Consider the following 25,489-nt stretch of genomic DNA (forward strand, 5'->3'; position numbering starts at 1 on the left):
GCCGGGCTGCCAGGAGGGGAAGGGGAGTGGGATGAGGAGAAGGGGGGGGGGGAGTGCCGCGAAGAAAATCCAGAGCCCTCCCAAAAGGCAGCAAAGGCCGGGATTCATTACCCGCCGGGAGATGTGTTTATAGCAAATGTGAGTCAGTGCCCGGGGACGGGCGATTGAGACGGGTGCGTGCTGCCCATCCGGCCCCGCACAATGGCAGCTCTCAAACCCGCCGCCCCGCGCCACGCGCCAGCCCCGGACCTTGGAGCAGCCCCAGCGCTATTTTGGGGCATGCCTCTGCTCCAGGGCGTTCCATTTCTCCACCGAGGGGCCGTGCCAGAGCGCTGCCGCTCCCTGCCTTGCTGGCTGCTGGCCCCAGGGGCCAACCGTGCCCCTTTGGGAAGAGGACACTGCCCATGGGGCGGCTGGCCGGGTCCCCCATGCATTGCCCCAATGCAGTCGGGGTCTCGGCTCCAGCAGGTCCCTGAAACGTGGCCAGCAGAGTCAGCACTGGGGATGGGGAGATGAGGCCAAAATGCCTATTCCGACCTTTTCTTGTGCTTGTGGGTGGGAAGCATTCACCCCTTTTGCTGGGGTCCAGCCCCACAGCACATCCCGCCAGCCCCAGAGATTGCCGCCAGCCTGCAGGTCAGCCCAGGGGTCTCAGTCACTTGCAGCCAGCAGCATGGGGTGCCTGTTCCCAACCCTCCTGCCATCTGAACCCCACAGCATCCCCCTGCCCGGGCTGCCCACCACCAGCGCAGCACCATGCCACCTCCCCGGCCCTCCCAGCCCAAAATGGGTGATCCGGCTGTGGCAAAGCTCCCGGCCCATGGCCACCCTGGGAGGAAAAGCCACCCATGCCAACTTGCAGAAAACCAGGGAACTTCTGTGGTAAGGAGTCAGCTGGTGCCATCCTTAAAACCACATTTATCTGGCCCAAGGTGGGCATTTGCCTAGAAAAACATCACTCTGCACCTGCTCTCCTCCACAGCCCTCTTTATTTTGGATGAGGTGAGACGGGAAAGCCAACACTCGCCAGGGGCTGGTGATGCACACTGCTTGCTCTGCCCGGGGCATCTCTGTGCCTCCTGCTTTGAGCCAGGTTTTGGGGCTCCTGTGGGGGGTGATGGCCCAGCAGGAGGGCAGCAACTGAAGCACGAGGCCCCCAGAGGCACCCCCAGCCCCGTGCTGAGGGCTTGCTCCCTCCAGAGCAGGCTGACAGGAGGGTGAGTGTTTGGGGATTGGAAACAGCCTGCTTAAATTCTGCTGTTCCTCTTAAAAATAATAATTAAAAAAAGGCAGTGAAGATGCTTATCTTTATGACCCGCTGGGATTTCCCTGGCTGCAGTGTGTGCTGGTGGCCTCTGGTCTGCTGTCTGCTCCGTAACCCTCTCCGCTCTGGGCTGGAGCTGCTCAGCCTCCCCCAGAGGCTGCTGCCTTCTTGCCTCGCGTTCGGCATCACTGCAGCCACGGCTGAACAGGGAGCAGGGGAAGCAGGAGTGAGGACAGCAAAATGGTTGGATGTTGCACATTCGCTCTTCGTTGTCTGCGTGAGAGCCAAGGACGATGCTTGGCACCTCGCTGGGATCCAGCCCTGCCAGGAAGGGTAGCTGCCTTGTTTCGCACTTCTAGGAAAAGGCTGCAGGCTGGATGCTGCTCCGCGGTACGGAGAGCTCAGCTGCAAACCCTGCTGCAAGCAAGGCTTGCTCCCAAAGGGCCCAGCCACCCAGTGGGCTGGGGTGAATAAACACCCCAGGAATTCCCAGGAACAGCCTGGGAATGGGCGTGCAGGGACACAGGAGTCGGACAAGGATCCCTGCGGCAGTACGGCATGGGTCAGGCCGGCTCCAAGGGGTGCTGCAATGCGAACCCAGCCCAGGGAGATCACGGGGGGGTCTGGGTGTGTAAGCAAGGGAGAGCTCCGTGCCCCTCAGGGCTGGCTGCCCACGCAGAGGGAAAATGAAACCATGCTTGGGAGCGTGGGGCCACTCAAAAGCAGGCAGCAAGGAAAGCAGGGGTGAGCTGCTGGCTCCCTGGGAGAGGTGAGACGTGAGGCAGGGGGCTCGCACAGCCTCGGTGAGGGCAGGCTCGGTAGCTCTGTGCCTCAGAGGATGGATCCAGCCCTGTGGAAGTGCCCTTGAGGGACAGCAGTCCCTGGGATGGCCCCTGCGGGGACCGCGTGCGGCTGTGCCCGGGGCACGTGGGTGGCTGAGGGGGCCGGAGGCGCGATCCCCTCTCCTCCAGCTCCCACGCTGCGTCCAGCGCCTCCCCTCTTGCTCTTCTCTCTGAAGAAACCCAGCCAAGCTTTCCCGCAGGCTCAGACAGCTATGAGAGAAATATGATTACCAGATGGTTTGTTTTTCCATAGGACCAGAGGCCAGCGTGAGGTAACAGGGAAAAAGTTAACCCGCCCCAAGCCAGCTCGGACGCGGGGCCGTGGCTTTGCTGACGGGGCCGTGCCGTGTTGGCACACCAGGGGTCTGCACAGCGTGGCGATGGGGGGCACTCACACCCCGTGCTGGAATCCCCCCGCTGCCAGCCCCCAGCCCCACGAGATGGCCTGGAAAGCCCGCGGTGGGGATGCTCGCCAACAGGCGTGGGCAGTGGAGGACCTCGGAGAATTCAGGGAAAGGGGAAGGATTCTCAGAGCTGCGTGCCCAAAGGTTGCTGTGCGTGCTGGGTGCCACCGTCCCTGCTGGAAGGGGAGGTCCCAATCCCTGTGCTGGAAGGGAGGGCAGGGTCCCCCAGGCTGGCTCCAGACCATGCTGCGAGGAGCAAAGCCCAGCTGGCAAACGGCACGTGGAGGAGTTCGCCTCGGGTCAGGGGAGGCAGTGGCTCAGGCGGAGGGGGAGCACTGTGCTTGGGCTGTCCCATCCTGTACAGCAAGGAGAAGCTGTAAGGGGTGCTCAGGAGGTGCCACACAGCAGGGGCTGGCTCTTCCCTGACCCTCTCTGCACAGCAGGAGTGTGAGACCCTTCCCGGTGTCACCGTGTGGCTCTGTGCCTGCCAGGAGATGCTGGCAGGGTGGCTTCGCCCTCCAAGGGCTCTGTCACTGCTGGAACCACCGCTGCCACCCTGCTCCCAGGGCTTCTCCTCCTGCAGAGATCCTCTGTGGGAAGCTAAATCACCACGTGTGGAAACACCACAGACCACACGCTTTTCGTCGGGGTTTGTGGTTGGCACCGTGCTCAGCTTGGACCGCAGCTGAGCATAGAGGTGGGACATCGGCACGGGCACAGCTGACCCCTGGGCACGCTGGCTCCTGCAGCCCTGCACCTCCAGGGGCTGGGGTCTTACAGCCACCCGGGGGAGATGCAGCCTGCGACCACCCCATGGTGACCAGAGCAGAGGAAAATCTCTCCCAGCAGACACCACCACCCAAACCCTTAGCACATCCTTTGGGCATTAATGTCCCCATTAGCCAGGGGAAGGTGCCACAGCCAGCTGGGTATCAGTGTGCTTCATGTGGTTGCAGGAGGGGCAATTTCAGCCAATTCTGGCCTCTCCCAGAACTGTGCAAATGGGCAAAGCAGCCCCAGCTGAGGCACATGGAGCTGGTACTCAGCTGTTCCCCACTTTCCAAATGAACCCTTTGGCTATAAGAGCACCAGTGGGGGTGCTGCTAGCTTTTCCTAGGGGGAATTCATGTGAGTCTGCTTTCATATCTCTTTTGGAAAGGGTATTTTACATTTGTTAGCGGGCTTGATTAATGGGAAGAAAAGGTTGTGTGAAGGAAGTATTAGCAGGAAAAAAAAAATAGAGCAGCCTGATTATTTTCTCAGAAGAAGAAGAAAAAAATCCAATTATATTCATTTTTCGCACCCTATTTTGGTCTGGAATGGGACCAAGAGTTTGTGATTTGCTTGCTGTGCTCTCACTGGGCTCTGGCAGCCTGAAACCCAGTTGGGTGGCTTGTCCTATGGACAGGAGTGCTGCTCCATGTGGAGGGGGCATTTTGGAGGGGGCTGCACCACGGGCATGGGTGAGAAGGGTCCCTTTCCTGGGTGGAGAGAGCTGAAGGGCACAGCTCCCCAGCCTCATCTGGAGAAGGGAGCAAAGAGAAACTAGATGTCTTTCACTGGCACGTGTCTGTAGTTTTGGGACGTGACAGCATACTCTTAGGCTCAATGATTGCAACACGCCTTGGGTCAGCTTGCAAGCTGCTGCTCAGCCATCAGCTGGATTCCTGAAAAATTAGCCTGAAGTTTTCCAAGGAAACAGCCGCTCGATGCCCCGGGGACCCCCCTGGCCACTATCCCTGCTTTAGGACTGCGGACCTAGAAAAGGAAAGGGGTTAAAATGCTTCTGAAGTTGGATGCAGATCCAAGCCCATGGCTGGGTCAGGCAGCAGGGGGGTGCATTTGGGACTTTGGGCAGGGCCCCCCCCCCCCGTATCCCCTGGCAGGGTGTGATGGGCTGCAGCTGTGCAGAGCCTTGTGGAGAGGAAAGGGGCTGGGTGGTGCTGGAGGAGGACAGATGAGGTGATGCTGAGGGGAAGGACATGGTCCCAGAGTGGGTCTCCATGTGGTGGGGCAAGAGGAAGAGGATGGCCCTGAACACACGGGCAAAGGGTCCTGGGGAGTGACCTCCAGCACATGCAGGAGCTCCTCTGGAAAGGCTGCCTGGGGGGAGAAGCACACCCCAGATGTGTAAGCAGGAGCGCAAACAGTGCTTTTTGAAAGTCCTTTGTGCACAGATCAGTGGTGCAGGCTGGGTTTGTGCTGGTGACCCTTTGGTGGAGCCTTCCTGTTCCTGAGTGCTTCCACAGGGTGCTCTGGCCCAGATTATGCCCCTCTCTCTGGGTTTCTGTCCACCTTCCAAAGGCAAGGAGCTCCCTTAGCCTGCATAACCTCTTAATTTGCTATTTAATGACAGCTTTTGGTCCCCTCCCGTACCATGGCAGGGTGCAAGTGCCCTGTGGGAGCAGGTTACAGCCAGAGCCAGATATGCCCTACAGCGTTTCACCTGTCTCTCCCCTGTGGCAATTAACACTGCTCTGTGATGAGGTTTTGGCAACAGCAGCTCCTGCAGCAGTGCTGAGAGCAATGCCATCACCCGGGGGGCAGTGTGGGAGGGCACCCATCACCAGGCACCCCGAAGGGCTTCAGCCCCCATCAGCAGAGTACACCTTGGGGGGGTCTCACCTCACCCCTTGGGGTCCTGACTGGGATGAGCTGAAAGCCCTGACAGCCACAGAAGAAAGTGTTTTTTCCCAAACCAAGCCTGGTGCCCCACGGTGGGTCCCCTCCTTAGCAGGGGGATGCTGGTGGGCACCAAGGACCCCCAGCTCCGGCAGCTGGGGAGCGCTCTGAGGAGGACAGAGCACTCTGCAGAGCCCAAAGAGGGGCCAGGAGAAATGTCTGCTCGCTTCTGAGTCACACTGCTGGCAGCTGCTGGTCCCTCCTCCAGCTGCAGAAGTCTCCTCCTCGCACTTGCCCTCCCTCCTGCTCTTCCTTCGCTGGGACCCAAGCGCTGAAACCACCTCTGGAGCCCGGCCTCTCCCGGCTGCCGGTGGCTCCTTGCCTTTCTCTGCCTCCCCCTTGCCCCCAGCTCGATGGGAATCTGAACCCAGCAAGATGAGGCTGCACGACTTGCTCCTCGCGCTGCTGCTGCTGCACGCCTGCCTCCTCCGGGGGGGCTCCTGGGCTCAAGACATCTCCTCCCGGCTCCACAGGGCTCAAGGTAAGCGGGAGCCAAAGTCCCTGGTGCTCCCCCTGGGGTAGTGGAGATGTTTGGGGGCCTCCAGCTTCCCCACAGCCAGCAGATTTTGGAAAGAGTCACGCTCACGGAGCAGGGCAGCCTGTGCCAGGAGAGCACCCACCAGGCGTGCCCACTTGTAGTGTTCACTTTGGGCTGTTTCTCCTCGGCCAGGTGCCATCGGGGAGGGGGGCTTGGGGCAGCTTTGTGCAGGATGTGGGGCTGGGCACTGGCTGCTGAGGCTCGGTTTTAGTTTTGCTCTCCTCCGCGATGATATTTGTGCCGGGACGTGTTGGAAAAGCATTCATTTCTTGTTGTGGTAGTTGCTGTGAGGTCTTGTTTGTTTGCTTGTTTGTTTTGAAATACTTGGTGCAGCCGCTGGTTGTTTTAAACAATAACTAATCCTGGTATTGCATGTTTGAATGCAAATGGGGGGGGGGAAGAATGCACAAACTGACGTTTTCCGGATACGTGCTCATTTGCAGTCCAGCTCAGCATTAATGCCAAAGCAGAAATGCTGAGGAAAAATGACCGTACCCATACATGCATGCTCATGTGTCTCGTGTGGGGTTAGCACAGCTACACCGTGCTCCCAGGGCACGTCCTGCGGGTGTGCTGGGGGGTAGGGAGGGCAATGCCAAACCACACCGCTCTGCCTGCCCCCAGACTGCCCCGTGGACCTGTTCTTCGTCCTGGACACCTCTGAGAGCGTTGCCCTAAGGGTGAAGCCCTTCGGGGACCTCGTGGCCCAAGTGAAAGATTTCACCAACCGCTTCATCGACAAGCTGACCGAGAGGTACCCAGCAGCTGTGGGCTCTCAGGGCTGTGCCAAGCAGAGGGGGCTGGGGATGCTGCAAGTGCTGCAGAGGCAGCAGGGCTGCAGGGGGGGGACGGGGACACCCCAGGGCAGGGGGCTCAGCCCCAGCCCTAGCCCCACCATCAGGTTATTTTGCAGGGCCAGAGCAATTCTCAGAGCCAGGACAATGTGGTCATAGGGCACCCACTGTGCTAAACCTGGCACCCACAGAGCTCACCCCCTTGCAGCCTCTTTGCATCCCCCAGGTGTTGAACACAGTTTTGGGGGCTCCCTGTGGGGTGCCCCATCTCCACCCCTCTGCCCAGCCCTTTGCCTGGCTCCTCACCCACCAGGCTGCTCTCAGCCCACACCCTCGCAGCCACCAGCCCTTGATCTAACCCTGATTTCCCCAGGGTGAGGGCACCTGGGGGTGCACCAAACCCAGAGCAGCAGGGGGCCAGGAAGGGCCTCCCCACATCAGCACCACATGAACAGGAGCCTTGTGCTTGTGCACATCCTATCGATGCAGCCTGGCTCCTAAACGAGGCTTTGTCCTGAGACCCCCTTCAAGCACACAGATGGATGGATGGGGCTTCCCATGCCCCCCAGCATCTCTGTGCCTACCTTGCTGCTCCCTGCAGGGGCAACCCCCTGTGAGCCACCAACCTGCCCATGGTGCCACCAGGCGGTGTGGTGGGCTGGGATGGAGGGGACAGAGATGTTCAGGAGTCCTGGGGAGAGGCCCTCATGGGCAGGGAGAAGATGTCTGAAGGCATGTGTCCCAGTGTCCCCATGTCCCCACGCAGGTACTTTCGCTGCGACCGCTTCCTGGTGTGGAATGCCGGGGCGCTGCACTACAGCGACTCCGTGGTGCTCATCAAGGACCTGACGGCCATGCCCAGCGGCAGGGCCGAGCTGAAGGACAGCGTGTCGGCCATCAGCTACATCGGGAAGGGCACCCACACCGACTGCGCCATAAAGCAGGGCATCGAGCGCCTGCTCATCGGGTACGGCGGCGGGGCTGAGGGTGGTGGCACCGTGGTGGGTGGTGGCTGGGGACGTCCCCGTGCATCCTGTGGAGCTGTCCCCAGCATGGGGGAGGAGGTCACCCGGGCACAAAGCAGGTGCTGGGGTGGCAGGTTGCTATCGGCCTGGCTGTGCTGGGGTGAGGCTCCACCAAATCTGTGGTGGAGGGTGCTCCAGCCCAATCTGTGCAACCCTGCACTGATCCCGGTGTTTAAACCTTTGCAGTGGCTCCCATCTCAAGGAGAATAAATACCTGATCGTGGTGACAGATGGACACCCCTTGGAGGGGTACAAGGAGCCCTGTGGTGGCCTGGATGATGCTGCCAATGAAGCCAAACATTTGGGGATCAAAGTGTTCTCCGTCGCCATCTCTCCCAACCACCTGGTAGGGACCACACAGCAGGGATGCTCCCTGCAGCTGCCCTGGGGATGGGGTCTGGGACAGACAGCGGGCTGGAGGGCTGATGCAGGTCCCCAGGGTGGCCAGTGGACACCTGTCCCCATCATGTACCCTGGGCACATCCTACAGGAGTACCCACAGGTCTTGCTCTGCCCCCCCAACCCCTAGGACCAGCGGCTCAACATCATCGCCACGGACCATGCCTACCGCCGCAACTTCACCGCCACCAGCCTGAAGCCGACCCGGGACCTCGACGTGGAAGAGACCATCAACACCATCATCGACATGATTGTGAGCACCGCCTGTCCCCCCGTCCAGCCTGCCCCCACCGTGGGCCCTCTCCTCCCTCACAACCCCCATTTCTCCACTTTTTGTCTTGCAGAAAGCCAACATGGAGCAGTCGGTGAGTGTTCCCCCGTGTCCCGTGCCCATCCCCATGCAGCCACCCCCAGCCACATGGGGGCTTGGTGGCACTGCTCTGCCCAGCCTTGGGGCTCCCCCTGAGCCCAGCACAGCGCTGCCACTGACTGTTTTCTCCTTCCCTTGGGCAGTGCTGCTCCTTCGAGTGCCAGGTGAGTTTTCTTTTCAGGCCTCCACCCCTTCCCCCTGTGTCCCCACGCTGTGCCTCAGTGGCTCGGTCTAACCCGTGAATCTCTCCCGCAGCCTCCCCGAGGGCTCCCTGGACCTCCCGGCGATCCAGGCCATGAGGTGAGGGGTCAGCCCCCAGACACAGGGGGACGGGCTCCGTGGGGATGCTCGGGGACCAGCGGGACACTTGCCTGCTGGGCAAGGGGGTGCAAACCGCTGTCCCACGCAGCCTCTGCCCTCTGCTCCCTGCACCCATGGGGAACTGCTGCTACTGCCTTCCTGCTCTCCTTGCAGTCCTGCTTCACTCCTGGGGGGGGGATCAGATCACTTTGATCCACTAACTGTATTTCTGTCCTGTATTTCAGGGAGAAAGAGGCAAGCCAGGTCTTCCCGGTCCAAAAGGAGATGCTGGAGAGCCCGTAAGTAAAGGACCGGACTTGGTGGCTCCAGTCAGGGGCTTTTTATTGACTTTCAGGCAGAGCTCTCAGGCACATCCTCACTGGCAGGGTAATGGGGACCTGTACCCGATGCCAGCCCCCAGCTTTGCACTCCCCATCCCCACACCATCCCCAATGCCACACTGGGGTCCCGGCCAGCTGTCCCCGGGGAGATGGTGACACAGGGCCATCCCCTTGCATCGGCCAGGGCTCCCAGTGGGCGGTGTCATGGGCAGCACGGGGCAGCCCCTTCTCCTCTGGCACTACAAGGCCTCCTTGTTCCTCGCCCAAAGCAGCTGCCCCTCCTTCAGGACACCTCTCTGACTCACGGGGTGTACCCCGGGCTCCCTCCTGTGTCCAACAACACAAGCACCGCAGTGTTACGGGGAAACCTCCAGTAAATAAGAAGCTAATAGCATAAGGAAACTATTTTCCTCCTCCTCCTCCCTTTTTTACTAGGTACGTTTATTTTGGGAGATGTTTCTCCCACACACATGAGTGTGCAGTTACTCAGCATGTGCATGCCTGGTTTGGAAACCTCATGGCATGCACGTGTTTTTTCCTTTCCCAAGGATTTTCTGCCCTTCACCTTCATCCCAAATGACGTGGCCCCAAGCACATCGGGAAGGGCTGGGGATGCTGGAGGTGCCAGCAGTTCCCCTCCACCCCTGCAGGCATCCCATGCCACCAGACCAGGCAAAGGAGGAGGAGGTCGGGGGTGAGGGCTGGAGGAGGGGGCAGCATGGCCTCTGGGGCTGAGAAGCCCGTCCCATAAGGGGGTCTTGCCAAGAGGTCTTACAAAATCTTGTTTTAAGTGTTGGTGAGTGTGTATGGGACAAGGTGGGTCTGGCCCTGGGTGGAGAGCCCAGGGGAACTGGCCCCCTTGCTGATGTCTCGTGCCTCCATAACTCCATGTTTCTGTCCTCCAGGGCAGGCCAGGGGACATGGGACCTGTTGGCTACCAAGGAATGAAGGTATGTGGGGCTGCAGGGTGGTGGGCATGGCTTCTGGATGGGCCACGTGCTGTCAGCATCTTCATCCTCTGTTTTTTTCTCTCTTCTTTCATCGCTAGGGTGACAAAGGAAGTCGAGGAGAAAAGGTGAGTGCAGCAAGGACATGGGGGGGCTCAGTGCCCCCCTCCTCATCTGGCTGTGCACTGGGGCTGCCTGGCATTGGGGCTGAGTGTGCACCCATGTCCATGCATCCATGCATCCCCCCTGGAAGCGCCAGTATCCAGCCAAGACAACCGGTTTGAGGCTGATATGACTGTGGGGGGCAGGCAAGCACCATGCCTGTTGGGCACAACGGGGGCACCGGTGGAGTGCGGGGCTGTAGGAACACCCACACCTGGGGCCGAGCCAGCGTGGGGGTGGAAGCGTGGTGAGGGGACAGGTGTGCTCCACGTGGGGTCTGACCTCTCTCCTTCCTTTTGCAGGGATCAAGAGGAGCCAAAGGAGCCAAGGTCAGATTTTGCACTGCTTATTCTTCCCCGTTAATGCTTGCTGTGTTGGGGGGAGGAAGGGTCTTTGCAAATCGCTTCTTCACAGTTTCCTATCTGCATTTTAGGGTGAGAAGGGCAAGCGTGGGATCGATGGCATCGATGGCATGAAGGTAAACGTCCCCTCAGGGCCCCTTGCTCAGCCTGAGGACCCTGGGTTTTGCCCAGACACCTCGAAAACCACTGTGGGGCCCAGGAATGAAGGCAGCTCCCCATATGGGGCTCATCCCCTGCAGCGGTGTCCCTGCCTGGGATGCTCAGGGGCATCCTGCAAGAACCACTGACAGCAGCACTTGTTTTGTCTGTCCCACAGGGAGAAGCTGGATACCCCGGGCTACCTGGCTGCAAAGGCTCTCCTGGATTCGATGTATGTACCCTGCGGGTGCCCCTTGCTTGGAAATACTCGGAAATGCACCTCTGCATGTGCAGCCATCCCTGTGCTCTGCTGTGGTCCAGCAACCACCTTTTCTGCCTTTTTCCTCAGTTCTGCAGCATTTCCCCAAAGCAGCCACTGTCTGACGCAGCCATCCCCCTGTCACGGCGAGCACCTGTACCCCCCATGCTCCCCACCGAGGGGCTGGGGGCCAGGCTCTCTCTGTGCCATTTCCTGCAGGTAGTGCTGCTGGATTCGTTTTCAGTGACGCTGTTCTTTGCTTTCAACAGGGAATTCAAGGCCCACCTGGACCAAAGGGTGATCCTGGTGCTTACGGACCCAAGGGAGGAAAGGTGAGCCCGTGGCACCTAGCCGGGAGGGCCATGGGGCTGCCCTTGCTGTGCCCAGCCGGGTGCGGGAGGAGCGGTGCTGGGCAGGCTCCCACCTTCAAGAAGAAGAAAAATTCCCTTTCTGGAGATAGGGAAAAACCCGTGGGTTTGTCCAGAAGAGGCAGATGCCCAGGTTTAGCCAAGAGAGGCAGTGACGGACCCATTGCTGACCTCCTCATGCTGCTTGGGGGCGAGGCCCTGCTGGAGGATGCTGCCCCTCGCCCTCGGTGAGGCCAGGCTGGCAAGATGTGAGCTGTGCATGGCATACTCTGGGCTGCTCCTGCGGGTGCCTGCGAGCCTGCCACAAGCAGCCTGGAAGTGCTGGGGGGCTGCTCTGAAATGGTGGCTCACACCTGGAGGGGGGCACAGAGGCACCTGCTGGGCTTGGGGCCCTCCGTGAGCTGTGGAGGATAGGGGTGCTCAAGCTTCCTCAGCATGGGGCTGAAACCCACCTGCTGGTACTGATGTGTCCTTGTTCACCCTGTCTTGTTGTGTCCTTGTGAAGGGGGAGCCTGGGGAAGATGGAAAGCCCGGCCGGCAGGGGATCCCCGGCAGCCCTGGAGAGAAGGTCGGTGCAAGGTCCCCACTCCACTCTTGGCCCCAGAGCTGAGCTTGCTCCTGGCCCCGCTGGCACAGGGGGCTTTGCTCCAAAACCCACTGATTTGCCTTGTCTTGCTCGCTCTTGCAGGGTGCTCCTGGCAACAGGGGTGAGCCTGGACCCACAGGGGAGATGGGGGATGAGGGCTCCCCAGGCCAGGACGGTCCTCCTGGAGAGCGGGTGAGCACGGGAAGGGGCTGGGACCTGCCGAGGAGGAGGAGGGCTGGGGCAGGTGATGAAGGTGGGGTTTGCAGGACCAGGAGTGGGTCCTGAACCTGTGTTTCCACCATCTCCTTGCAGGGCAGCAATGGAGAAAGAGGCCCCCCAGGCTCGCCAGGAGACCGCGGTCCACGAGGAGATCCCGTAAGTGCTGCCGGGGGGTGGCTGTGGATGTCTGTGTGAAGAGGGGGGAACCAGGGCAGCCAGGGCTGAAATAGGTGGCCAGTGGCTGCCTGGGCCAGCCTGTGGGCCAGTGGGCAAGCTTGGTGCATGCACCTGCCAGCCTGGTGGGGACCTGATGCCATCCCCAGCAGTTGTCCCTTCATGCTGGTGGCTGAGCAGCAAACAGCCAAAATCCAGAGCGTGCCCAGAGAGCCAAGAGCAGGTGTGGAGCAGCTGATGGAGAGCAAAGCAGCAAGGTGTCCTCAGGGGGTGTGCAGGCACCGGGGACTCAGCAAGGGGGGCACAGGGTACCTGGGTGAGGACAGGACACCCCTGCCAAGGGTGAGCACTGTTGTAGCCGGGGGGGAGTCACTGGGAAAATATTTGTTGTGCCTGCCGGGGCTGAGTCACCCACTGTGAGTGTGGGAAGGATGAGCAGGAGCCCTGAGTGGGACAGGACAGATGGAAAAAAAACATGTGGCAAATGTCAGAGGTGCCACCACTGCGTGGGGCAGCAGGGCCGGGGCTGGCGGCCAGCCCTGCCCTAGCATTGCTGGGAGAAAGGGGACGGGGCTGCTTGGGGTGGGGATGTATGAAGCCAAAGGAGCCAGGAATTGGGAGCCTCCCCTTCCCTGCTTCTGCTCAGGGAACCACGGCAGCATCACTGTGCAGGGCAGATGTGCGTGGGAGATGAAGGCACGCCAGTGTCCTGGAGTTAAATGGTTCAGCAGACGGTGGGCTGCTTCAGTCCAAGTCTTAACTCAAGCACGAGGTTCAGCAACCTAGCCAGAAACGTCTCCACCAGCATCCAGGGCCCTTTGGAAGTTATTTTGTATTTACCGTTTGGCTTAGGCAGATGGGAGCTTCTAGCTTGCAAAGGAGAGCTTTGGGTTGCCGAGATTTCTGCCTCTTTCCTCAGTGTTTTAAGTCAGGTGCGACCTTCCCAGGAAGTTTCTGAACACCTCCCTTCCCAGCGGGGCTGCAGGCAGAGCAGTGCCTTGCACCAAGATGCTTGTCTTGCAGCTCATGCTGCAGAAACACCCACGGCCAGGTTTTCCACTGCTGCCCACCGTGTGCAGGTCCCATCACACCCTACACGTGCCCCTCTCTGTTTCTCATGCCCTCTGTGTGTGTTTTCAGGGAGAGCCTGGGCCACCTGGCGACCAAGGTCGGGAAGGACCCCTCGGACCACCCGGTGACCAGGTAAGGCTCTGCATTAGCCTTCTGGATCCCCTGTGGGAGTGCAGACTGGGCTTAACTGGTGCCGCAGCATCCTGGGGCAAGGTCTCGGCACCTTCCAGGCCAGGCAGCAAAGCCAGCGCAGAGGGGCCGGGATCTCTAAGAGAACGTGAACAGAGCTAGAAAATGGAGACTTGGTTGCTAGGCTGGGGACAGAGAAACCTCTAGGTCATTTCCCAGTTCTGTGGAAACAGATGTCAACACATCTGACAGGCAGATTTGGAAGCTGGCAAGTGTGAGCTGCGGCAGCGCACCAAGTATTCAGGTCTGGGGCCAGATGCTGCTGGCCTTGGCCATGCGAGTTGATAAGGTATCACATGTGAGCAGGGACAGCCCAGCAGGGCCTTCACAGTGTCACCAGCACCCTTCATATCTGCAAACGATCTGTTCCAAAGCCGCTTGCTCCCCAGGTCTGCTCACCTTGAGGTCTAGCCCTCCTGCTCTGGGGTCCGCTTGTCCTTGTGCACCCCAAGAACCCGCTGGCTTTCTGCAGAGCAGAGCTGGCTACCTCCAGCCTAAGAAGGGTGGAAAAAGGTTTTTGACCAACTGTTGAAGAGCCCTGAAGTAGATCTGTAGCATGGGGCTGCTGTTGGGTTCATGCTGTCCCCAGCACGGCAGAGCTGCCTTCGAGCCTGCCTTGTGCTCGTGAAGAGCACTGAACTCACCCAGAATTGCCCAGATCCTTCTGTCCTTAGCCCAACTAAGTTCTTCCACAACCAAAGAGTGCAAGGCAGCACTCAGCTCGGGTGCTGAGGCAGGAGATGGTGCTGGCTGGAAGGCAGCTGCTGGGTGTGTGCATGCCATGGGCTGGCACCAGTGGAGGAGGGAGGCTCATCCCCAGTTTGAGGCAGAAGAAACCAGAGTTCAGGTGAAGATTTTACACAAGCCTGGGTGCCAAAGCGATGTGAGCGTGCTGGGGCACCAGGCTGGGCAAAATCCTGCCTCCAGCCCACTGTCACTGCCAGGGAGGAGGGGAAGGAGGCTGCTACCCGGCCTCCGTGGCAGCAGAGCGGGTGCCTTCCCTAGAACTGAGGCTGCCCCAGCACCCCTCTCACTCCAGGGAGATTGCAAGATTTCAAAAGCAGTTGCAAAGCAAATATGTTGTTTTCCCGTAAACCAAGGAAAAAATATTTTTGCTTGGCCAAATTAAAAATGAATGTGTAATTGGACTTGGGCAAGGGAAGGACTTTGGCAAATGTGAGTGTTTTTCATGCCATGTTATCTGCAAGCTCTGGCTCTCTATAAGGAAATCATTTCACTTGGCAAGGATAAAGGGCTCCCACTAACCTGTGGCCCTGTTTCACCCCCCTTCTGTCTGTGAGAGAAGCTAAAGGTCTGTGCTCTCATCCCTGACCTTCTGGGTGGGTTTGGTGGTCCACCTCCTCCTGGTTGTGGTGCCCATTCCTGCTGCAGTTCTTGTTGCACCCACAAGGAAAGCGATCAGGGAGCTGTTAAAGACTTTCCAACCCTAAGTCCTCTGTCTTCACAAACCCCTACAGGGCTGCAAGGGGTTTGGACTTGTTTGCTACACAGGCCACCTACAGCCAATGCGAGCCAAGTTTGTCTGGGATCCAGCTTTGGCTGGTGTGAATGGTCATGAGCTCCCACCCCTCCTTCCTAGCTTTCCCCCTTTGGGGCTTTTGTGCAGATAAAAGGGTCACATGCCTTTAGGCAGCCTCGTGTTCTGCACTGCACTACGTAATTTTGAAGTCCTCTGCGTGCTGTTCCTTGGAAGAGCAGCGTGAAGAGGAGCAGGAGGGGCAGCTGGATGGGACTTGTGCTTCTTCAGCTTCTGGGTGGTGAGAGACAGTGGCTGCAAAGCTGGGCTGCACTGAATAACGTGCAAAGACAGCATCCTGCTCCCCAAAAACCTCAGCAGTAAGGAACATCTCTTCTGCCTCCACCAGCTGTGGACTGGCCACACACCAGCTCCACATGGGGCTGCTCGGGCACTTGGAGCTGCATGGCTACCCAGCCGTGCCTTGCCATCACTGCCAATCTCCTGGCAAGTAAACCATGCAGAGCACTGAGGACACTGGGCAAAAAATGAGGGGCCTCCCCTGGGCATCTTTTGGCAAAAAAAAAAAAAAAAAAAAATTCTCTCCCTGCCTTCTTTCCTCACACCTCTTGTCTCTGCATGTCTCTGGCCAGCCCTGCAGCTGGTGGACAGGAAGGGGGTGGCAGCTCTCACCCACCACGCTTGGAAATGAGAAGTCCAGCCCTTCCCAGCATGGGCAATGCCAAGGGCAAAGCCCTGTGGTGAGAGCTCTCTGTGTTCTCCTAGGGTGAACCTGGACCACCAGGACCGAAGGGTTACAGGGGAGACGACGGCCCCCGCGGCAATGAGGTCAGTGTTGCTTCATCATCTCATCTTCTCGGGAGGAGGGAATTAAGGGGAAAGCAGGAGATGCTGCCCGTTAGGGCTATCCCCAGCTCTCCCAGGCCTTAGGAACCCTTTGTGGTTACAAAGCTAGGTGCTAGCTTCCTGACAGACACCTCAAGGGATTGCCCAAGGGATGGTGGGCAATGCTTGACTGCTCCTTTTGCTCCTTCCAGGGCCCAAAGGGATTGCCTGGAGCACCTGGGTTGCCTGGAGATCCTGGCCTGATGGGAGAAAGGGTGAGTGGAGTTTGTTTGGGGTGACTGCACGCAGCATGGAAAAGGTCTACAACTGGCTGGTTGCACATAGAATGGTCCTGGTCAGAGAGGAAAGAAATAGCACTCCAACACAGCTAAGATGTGTTCAGAAAAGTTGCAGGCAACTTCCTTTGAACACATGTGGTGCACATCTACAAGTTCAAAGAGCTGTGACTTGGATGTACTTTCCAGCAGTGGCCCTCGTCCTGCCCAGTGTTCCCAGCCTGTGATCATATCCTGTTCTCTGAGAGGCACCGTGTCACCCCCAGAGCTTCTGGGGCTTCCCTTTCTCCCTGCCCCAGCTCGCTCTTCTCCTTTTTCCTTTAAAATAAAGAACAAGACTTAGTCTTCAGGAGATATACTGGCAGTTTGTGTCCCAGTTCCCCCTTCTGCTGTGCTATCCAAGGGGTCTGCTTGTGTGGTGGTTTTACCACTTCACGTTGTCTCAGCTATTTCTCTCTTCCTTCACAGGGGGAGGATGGCCCTCCTGGTAATGGCACGATTGGATTCCCAGGCGCCCCTGTGAGTTTCATGTGCTGCTTTGAAACCACAATACCATTATTTCTGCCTCCCTGACCTAACATACATCCTTTTCTTCATTCCCAGGGGCAGCAAGGAGACAGAGGGGACCCTGGCATTAACGTAAGTGTGATGCTTCCTCCTGCACCTAACAGAGATCATCCTGGCCAGTGTCCTCTGGTGGTTGGCTTGTAGAGCCTCTCCGCCTGCTGCATGGTGAAATGGGCTCCCTGAAACAGCCTGCTCACCCAGAACCTTGTTTATCTTATGTCCATCTATCCCTGCAGTGGATGCTTCCCATGGAAATGTCCTGCCTTGGTGCGCTGGTCATAACACCCAAGGACAGCAGCTGGGGCTGGAAGTAGCTATGACAGTAGATATGACAGTGAATGCCACCTAAGGAGGCCTCTCATTTGATAACACTGAAATTTGATGCTAGAGAGCCTACAGATAGCTCTCTGCCTCCTCCCCAAGCCAGCTCTCACAAGGTCCCTGCACCAATCTGACTGCTTTCCATACAGGAGCTTCTTCTGTTATTTTTCAGGGAACAAAAGGCTACGTTGGCCCTAAAGGTGATGAAGGAGAAGCTGGAGACCCTGGCAACGATGTGAGTAATCTTTATAAAGCTGTATGACTTTTCTATGTGAGCACAGTGTAGGAGTTTGGGGCTGGATCTAGAGCTACCTTGCCTGTGGGTAAGAGCCCATCAGATTTTGTAAGACCGCAAGTGCCCTTTGCTGCTGCGCAGTGTCTGATGGCAAGTGGGGCTCTCTCTAGATGTTCGGTTTGCATCCTACAGCTTATTGCCAGTGAACCTACAGGTCTGTTAGGCTGAGGTGGGTGTCATCTGCACTTGGTGTTGCATGCTTCCAGATAGCGCTGATGTTTGCTTTCTGCTGCACCATTGTCCCATGGAGAGAGATTTTCCTAGTGCCTATCCCAGCCCTCTCAAGTCTTAACTTGCTTGCTTGGGCACAGCATTCTCAGCTAACTTTTCCATGGTAATATTGCTAAGTAGGGTTCAGCAGGCATCTGGAAGGGGAAGGTTCTGGACCTCACCCTGAGACATGAATTTGTGAATTTTGTTTCTGTTTTAAATCCAGAACCTAACCCCTGGCCCCAGGGGCAGCAAAGGAGCGAAAGGCCACAGGGGTCCTGAAGGCCTCCCGGTAAGTAAGCATCCTGGAAGGGCTTGCACTGACTAGCACAGCATATATATGTGGCTGAAGGAGAGTGACTTGCTGTCTCCTCATCACCCATCAGCTGGGTACCCAGGTGCTGGGTACCAGGCACCCATCAGCTGGGTGCTGTGGGGGCAATGCATAGCTGAGCAGACACACCGGGTGTGTGTGCACTGCCCGCAGTGAGGCAGATTGCCTTCTCTGTGAGCAAGCAGACGTACCTGCCCAAAGTTCAGGATTTGGGAAGCCAAGCAATGTTTCCAGCCTCTGCATTGCTTGGCAAGATATTGTTACCTCTCGCTGAAGATAGGACTGCCTGCTCTTGTAAATGCTCTAACTCAATGCTTCTGTTTGACAGGGGCCACCCGGACCTATGGGACCTCCAGGACCAGATGTAAGTAGGACAAGGTTGGGGTACTGCTTGTTTTCTGGGTCAGTGCTTCTGGAGACCACTGCTGGGGAGCCTTGTGCTCCCAGGCAGGGTGGTGGCTGCCCCTGTCACTGTCCTAGTGAGGCTCCCTGGCCAGATTTCCTCCTTTCTGTCACCATTGAGTCCCCTCTGCAGTGCGAAAACTTCCACTCTGACAGGAGTGGGAAGACTGGTATTATTCCCAGTTTGGCCGTTCCTCTTTGCTTTGAGTGCCGTGACATTTGCCCACCAAGCAAGGACATGCTCTGACCATGGTGTCACCAGGACTCAGGTCTCCCCACCTTGTGGTAAGCTCATAACGAGAGCAACCACTACGGATGGAGGAAAGGTCCAGCAAGCTGGGTGGTGAACCAGGACTTTCCATGCAGCTTCTTCTGCATGGGCAGTGTAATGGGTGCACTTCACTGCTGGCAAAGCCTAGCCCTTGTCTGCTCCAAGGGGACTACATCACTAGTTCCCAGACCAGGATCTATTTTGAAGCAACACACAGCAACAGCAGGGGCAGTGGGCAGCAGCACTTGTGGGGCAGGCAGCTGCCCCTGCCAATACACTAAGAGTTTCTTCATCTCTGTTTTCAGGAATGTGAAATCTTGGACATCATCATGAAGATGTGCTGTGAGTATCCCTGTGCTGCTCCCCCTGCCCTGCTTGGCTCCTTGCTGGGTGAGGGGTGGCACCCAAGCACCCCGAGGTCCCCGTGTCCTGCCATGGGGGAGCTGCAGCAGGTCCCAGCCCTCAGCCAGTCATGAAGTGCTGGAACAGCACAGGGTGCTTAGGGGACTGGATGTGAGCTCTACATGCAAACAATTTACTCAGTCCCTCCAGGATTTCTTTAAGTAAGAATACAGCTGTGTGTGTGCAGAAACAGCTCTGCCTTGTGCAGTGGTTTGGGTCAGGCATCATGATCTGGAACAGGAGACAGATCTGGGCATGCCAAACAGGAGGGAAACCTCCACAAACGAGTAGGAGCCTGGATAATCTGTGTTGCAGAAACACAGACCTGCAGTCTGCATTAGTCTATGAAAAATCTTCATCTGCAATGTTTTAATGGTCTCTCTTTCTCTCCCTTCTCCTCTAGCTTGCTGTGGTGAGTGTTACTTGGCAAAGTTGTTCTGCAAATGTTTGCTTGCGCTTCTCCTTGCTTCCTCCTCTCCATTTCCCTTGCCTTTTCCCCTTTCCTTGCCTCGCGCTGTGGAGGGATGGTGGAAGCCCAGGAGGACTGAGCAGGAGGGAGGCAGGGGAAAGCAGTAAGTCCCCCTCCAAAATCAGCTGTGGCTGGTCCTACAGTCATGGAAAATGGCGGTGGAGGTGTCCTGTGCCAGCAAGGCTGCAGGCCGATGCTCTCCACCCTTTCTGCAATGGGGAGGAAAGTCAGTTCAGGGCATGGTGTGCATCCAGCTCTGTTGCTTTCTCCCAAATCCCACGCTGGTCTGCAGAGAAATGTGCCTTTTTTTTTCCATGATACTGTCTGCATGGGTAGGGTTTGCAAGCCAAAAACTTGAAGCAAGGTTCCAGGGTGCGTGATGTCCTTCAGCCACAGGCAAGAGGGGAGAGCAAGCTGAGTCAGCCTCCTCCAGCCCACCAGTGTCACCTCTGTCCTCCTGGGCTGGGCAAGTGGAAGGAGTGAGGAGGCTTCTGAGGAAACGGGTTTTGGAAATAGTTACTGGGCGGTTTATGGGTACTCACAGCTTGGCAGTGTTACGTGTCTTACAACCGGTACTGAGAAAAAGTAAATGGAAAAACTACTAAACTGGCTCTCATCGCTCCTATGCAGCTATTTTGCCACTTGATTTTGCACTGGGTTTTGGTGGGTCCACTCAGGACTAACAGCAGGCATCAGTTTCTTGCTTGGGCGTGCCTCCTTGCTCTGAGAGCAGCTCAGAGAGGAACCACAAGCCCTCCCATGCCTGTGCTTTGCTGCAGAGTGCACATGTGGTCCCGTCGACCTCCTCTTTGTGTTGGATAGCTCAGAGAGCATTGGCCTGCAGAATTTCCAGATTGCCAAGGACTTCATCATCAAAGTCATTGACCGCCTAAGCAAGGATGAGCGCGTGAAGGTGAGGTTTCCTCCGAGCGCTAGGATGCATTTATTTTTCACTGTATTTGGAAAAACAGGGAGATGCCTCCACTCCACAAGAGCCTCCACAAGGCTCAGCTTCAAGCACATAACCAGGGTGGGTCTCAATTCCTCCCAGATTTGTAGGAGGAGTTTGCAGAATTTGTTGTCCCAAAATACATGTGTGTCACCCTCTCCGGGCAGCAAGACTCTGTGGTAGTTATGAATTATTCCTCTGTGCCCTGGAACAGACAGCTCGCTGTTTGCCTAATCAATCAGTTTCTTGGTCTCTTCCTTGTCCTGATGAGCGTTTCAGGTGTCTGGAGTGGATCACACACGAGGTGTTGTAGCCCCCAGGCAGCCTTGCCTGCCCCCAGGGTTTCAATTAAGGTTTCCAGTTAAGTACATTAGTAAAAGGTATCTTTGTAGCCCAGAAGAGTGATCCATAGCACAAGGGCTGTAAATATATGATGACCTGCTCTCGGAGGCTGCTCCCCTATACGTTGTCTTTGGGTGCACGCAGGTCTCTGGCTGGTAAAGAACTAATAAAAAGCCTGAAAGATTAGTGCTGGGCAGAAAAACTACTATTGAAGAAGAAAAACATGTTTGCTTGTTTTTGTTTGCTTGTTGTTTTTGTTTAAGAAAAAATTAAATTCCTAGCCAGCCAGCATAGCCAATGGCTTGTGTTGAGACCACTGAGATGGGAAACCTCTTTTTGGGTCTTGTTTCACTGGGCTGCATCTGCTCCTGTAGGGGCTCCTGTCTGGAATAAGTAGTGCCCCTGAGGAGCAGCAGCAGTGCCCACCGTGAGGACATTGAGCATGAAACTCTCAGAATGTTTCTGATCCCTCCAGGGCCCCTGGAGGTACCTGGCCCTAAATGGCTTCTGTTTCTCTCCAACAGTTTGAGCCCGGGGAGTCCCGAGTGGGCGTTGTGCAGTACAGCCACAACAACACGCAGGAGCTGGTGGCCATGGGGGATGCCAACATAGACAACATCGGGGCACTCAAACAGTGAGTCTGTAGGGTCTTGGCACACCGTGCTCACATCCCATCCTCCATCTTCAGGCCAGCACTGCCTGCAAATGCAAAGATGCTGAATGTTCCAGTGGATGGTGGCTTTGTAGGTTGTGCTGAGGCTAAGGAGCTTGCCAGTTACCTGCCCAAAGCCCTGTGCAGGCAGGATTTTGCCCTGCCTTGCAAGCACATTGGTGTGTCAGCGAGATGCGTGTTCCTAGCTGTCCCCATGATATCCACAGGGTGTGATGGCAGGCTCACTGGTGTCTCTGCTTGCAGGGCAGTCAAGAACCTGAAATGGATAGCTGGGGGCACCCACACGGGAGAAGCCCTGCAGTTCAGCAAGGACAACCTGCTGCGGAGGTTCACCTCCAACAACAATGTGGCCATCGTCATCACGGACGGACGCTCAGACACGCTGCGGGACCGTACCCCACTGACCTCCCTGTGCGAGGTCACCCCGGTAAGGGCACGGTGGCACGGGGGGCTGGCAGGGAACAGGCCGTGCATCAGAGTAGTGCAGGTTCCCTGGGGGTCTCCATGCCTCTGCTACCTAAGGCAGGGCAGGGAGGTCACGTGTCACTAGAAGCTGTCTCGTGCAGTGACAGGCACTCAGGATTATGGATGCATTAGGTGCCAGTGATAGACTCTAACTTTCCTGCAGGTGGTTTCCCTTGGGATAGGCGACATTTTCCGGAACAACCCGAACCCAGATCAGCTGAACGACATCGCTTGTTTAGGCATGCCTACAAGACAAGGACTGTCCATTCAGAGGGACAACTACGCTGAGCTCCTGGATGACTCCTTCTTGCAGAACATCACCTCATACGTCTGTCGAGGTGAGTGAAAACCTCGTGCGGGGGCAGCTGGGTGTGTGGGATGCCATGGCCCCAGGCTGTTGTCTTGCTCCTCAGCCCTAGAAAGCTGCAGAAGCAGTAGGCCTCCGGCTGGGGACATTAAGGACCATAGTGAGGGTTGTGGAAGCCAAAGAGTGAGGGATGAAAGCTGATTTCCCTGCTTTCCCCTGGTCATGCTCTCAAATTGTACTCATGTATTGAGGGAAGAGAGTGATATTCAAGGTTTAGTTAATGAGCAGCAAGGATGATGTCTCATGTCTCAGAACACTTCACAGCCACATCCAAGTCCTCACCTGCTGCAGGACATCTCTGTCCACAGCATCTTTCAAGCACGCACTCTCTGGTGCACGCAACCTTTGCACAATACCTTGCACAATGTGACCACAACCGAGACGAGCATTTTTCCCTACTGAGACGAGCATTTTTCCCTACGAGCTCTGTGGGAAGCTGAGCTACAGAAGAAGCAATTTTCCTAGGTGAGCTGCTAACATTACTCTTTTTAATTTTTCTTAACAGAGAAGAAATGTCCGGACTACACCTGCCCAAGTGAGTACCTGCTCTTCATGCCATAAAGCACACAAAGGGATCGTGGGTGCTGTGGTGTGGGGATTGGCAGCTGGTGTGTGTAGGAACACAGGGTCTGGGCTCTGCTGCAGGAGCACACATTGCCAGGCACACAGAGGGTCTCTTGTGGACACCCCAGCCCAAACACCTGAGGGACAGGGGTGAAAAAAGCTTGGATAATGGCTTCTCTGCTGCCTCAGGCCTGGACAGGAGCCCATGCCAGATTTAGACCTTGCAAGCTTTAGATGAGGCAAGTAGTGAGATCTGTTGCAATACAGCGGGAGGAGCACACAGGAAAATCAGCACTGTGGCAGGATATTTGGGAAAGGTGGTTGAAAAGGGAGGAATGTAGACAGATACATCTCAAAGTCAGAAGCATATACAATCCTTAGACTCATCATGGAAACAGGCCAGCCTTGATAGAGGATATGGTTCTCCAAGAAGGGACAGTGTAAGTCAAGGAAAACATCCGCTGAATTAAATAACAAGAGTCACCAGATTGTCTAAGCCAGATAAGTACCTGGGAATGTAGCCTGCCATAAACCAAATAAAAGAAAGAATGAAGGGGTAAAAGGACAAGAGAGGGACAGCATTGGGGTAGGGGAAACCAAGGCAGCAAATCCCCACAGGCTGGGGATTTCCTAAGTCTAGCAAAGCAGGAAGCGTGCGAGACAGCTGGTGACCACACCGGCTTCCCACGGGAAGAGGTAGGAGGAGAAGAGCAGTGTAATGAGCCCTGGTCTGTCCCTATGCAGTCACCTTCACCAACCAGGCGGACATCATGCTGCTGGTGGACAGCTCCACCAGCGTGGGGAGCAAGAACTTCGAGACCACCAAGAGTTTCGTGAAGCGGCTGGCGGAGCGGTTCCTGGAGGCCAGCAAGCCGTCCGAAGACTCCGTGCGTGTCGCGGTGGTCCAGTACAGCGGGAAAAACCAGCAGAAGGTCGAAGTCCTGTTTCAGCGTAACTACACGGTCATCGCCAAAGCCATCGACAACATGGAGTTCATGAACGACGCCACAGATGTCAACGCTGCTCTGGAGTACATCATGAGCGTGTACCAGCGCTCCTCCCGTCCTGGGGCAAAGAAGAAGGTGCTGGTGTTTTCTGATGGCAACTCGCAGGGGATCACCGCGAAGGCCATCGAGAGGACTGTGCAGGGGGTTCAGCGGGCCGGTATCGAGATCTACGTGCTGGCCGTGGGCAGCCAAGTCAACGAGCCCAATGTCCGTGTCCTGGTCACAGGGAAGAGCGCAGACTACGACGTTGTCTACGGGGAGCGCCACCTGTTCCGCGTGCCCGACTACACCTCCCTGCTGCGTGGCGTCTTCTACCAAACTGTCTCCAGGAAGATCGCTGTTAACTGAGCAGCCGCACGGGTTTCTACCAGGGCCGTGCCTGCTTCTCTCTCACCTAAACATGAAAAACAACAAAAGCAAAAAGATTAACAGTATTCTTGACCCACCTGAGGAACTCATGTCTATACAGATAGCTGTTGTGCCGCAGTCTGTCTGTGCAGTCCCCTTCCTTCTTCACCTGCTTCTTCATCTGCACTTCTTCCTCTTAGCCTCAAGCTGCCTCCCTGCCCTGTGACTGCCTGTGCCTTGCTCCCTGCAGCCGGCAAACACCAGTACACCTAGCAATAAGCCCCACCAAAAGCAACCTCATCCCACTGTTGTTTTTTTTTTTTTTTGCCAAGAAAGAACCAGGATGAGGGATGTTGCACCACTAAGGACTTGCTTGGTCTTGCAAGGTTGATTATGCCCTTTTTAGATATTTTTTTTCTTCATTTGCCTCTTTCATCCATATGTAAGCTGAGCGCTTGCCCAGCTCACAATGGTCCTAACCAAGGCCGTGCTTCAGCACTTCAGCAGGCTTTGAGAGAGGATCATTGTCCCAGCTGGCCAGTGTGATTCACATCTCCCCTGTGGGTGGGAAGGGCTGGACTTCATTACCTGAGCCACCCACGCACTAGGTGGTGTTGGAAGCATCTCCAAGCACCTCCTGTGCCATGGGATGGGACACAGACCCCCAGGGATGAGCTGGAGAGGAGTGGTGGAGCCCACCTCAGCCCTGACAGTCCTACCCAGAGCAGGGGCCTGGGCACCGGCTGAGAGAAAGGTGCTCAGCAGCCACTGGGGAGGGGGAACCCACGAAGAAGCTACAGAACCGCGCTCCTTCACTAACCAGTTTCATGGTCCTACAGTGAAACCAGGAACCTCATAAGTAACCTGATGACTTGCCTTATGGTCCAAACTCCATGCTGGAAAATCTCTCTGAGCCCAGTTAGTGGGATTTTTATTTTTATTTTTCAAAAGTGCCAAGCTGTCTAATTCCCAGCGAGCTCCCTGGGGGAAGGTTTTTGCAGGACCATCTAGGAGTTAGACACCTAGGCCCTAGGGAAACCCACTAGCTGCACTATATATTGAATTAGGGCCTATTCCACAGCCCAGCTGAGTCAAAGGAAAGGCTGCCATTATCTGCCAGGGGCTTTGAATCACACCCTACAGATATACTGACAAAGGTGCTATCACTACATGGGTGATGTGGGCCCTTGGTGTTTACACAGTTGTTTCCACGACCGCACTGAAGATGTGGTTTGGCTGGGTGAGATTTTTGTTCAGTGCTTCTGTTGGTGCTCTTGCTACAAATTCATGCGCTTCTGAGAAAGCAACAGTGATTGCCAGGTACTGACATCCCAAACTCTTTATTTTGTATCCGGAAATCCATTGTACAAGTTACCTTTATTTTATGCCTGTGTTTTACTAAAATTGTCCACTTCAGAAATTTGTCAAATAAATTGTTTTCCATAGTCTT

The 25,489-nt window shown here is 56.5% G+C and overlaps 1 protein-coding gene across 1 annotated transcript; it reads left to right on the top strand.

Moving 5' to 3' along the window:
• The first annotated feature begins 5,457 nt into the window (after positions 1–5,457).
• COL6A1 (collagen type VI alpha 1 chain) lies at positions 5,458–25,489 on the top strand. The gene is made up of 34 exons (XM_032189897.1): positions 5,458–5,673; positions 6,355–6,484; positions 7,291–7,491; positions 7,736–7,895; positions 8,079–8,201; positions 8,293–8,313; positions 8,462–8,482; positions 8,574–8,618; positions 8,864–8,917; positions 9,865–9,909; positions 10,008–10,034; positions 10,371–10,397; positions 10,502–10,546; positions 10,747–10,800; positions 11,097–11,159; positions 11,701–11,763; positions 11,884–11,973; positions 12,094–12,156; positions 13,315–13,377; positions 15,698–15,760; positions 15,970–16,032; positions 16,522–16,572; positions 16,657–16,692; positions 17,114–17,176; positions 17,673–17,738; positions 18,109–18,144; positions 18,759–18,795; positions 19,259–19,267; positions 20,104–20,237; positions 21,140–21,249; positions 21,532–21,715; positions 21,917–22,091; positions 22,626–22,655; positions 23,429–25,489. Exons 1-34 carry the CDS (start codon positions 5,568–5,570, stop codon positions 24,037–24,039), a joined length of 3,069 nt encoding a protein of 1,022 aa, XP_032045788.1. The 5' UTR covers positions 5,458–5,567; the 3' UTR covers positions 24,040–25,489.

Source organism: Aythya fuligula, chromosome 6 (assembly GCF_009819795.1).
Source record: "Aythya fuligula isolate bAytFul2 chromosome 6, bAytFul2.pri, whole genome shotgun sequence".
NCBI classification, from domain to species: domain Eukaryota; kingdom Metazoa; phylum Chordata; class Aves; order Anseriformes; family Anatidae; genus Aythya; species Aythya fuligula.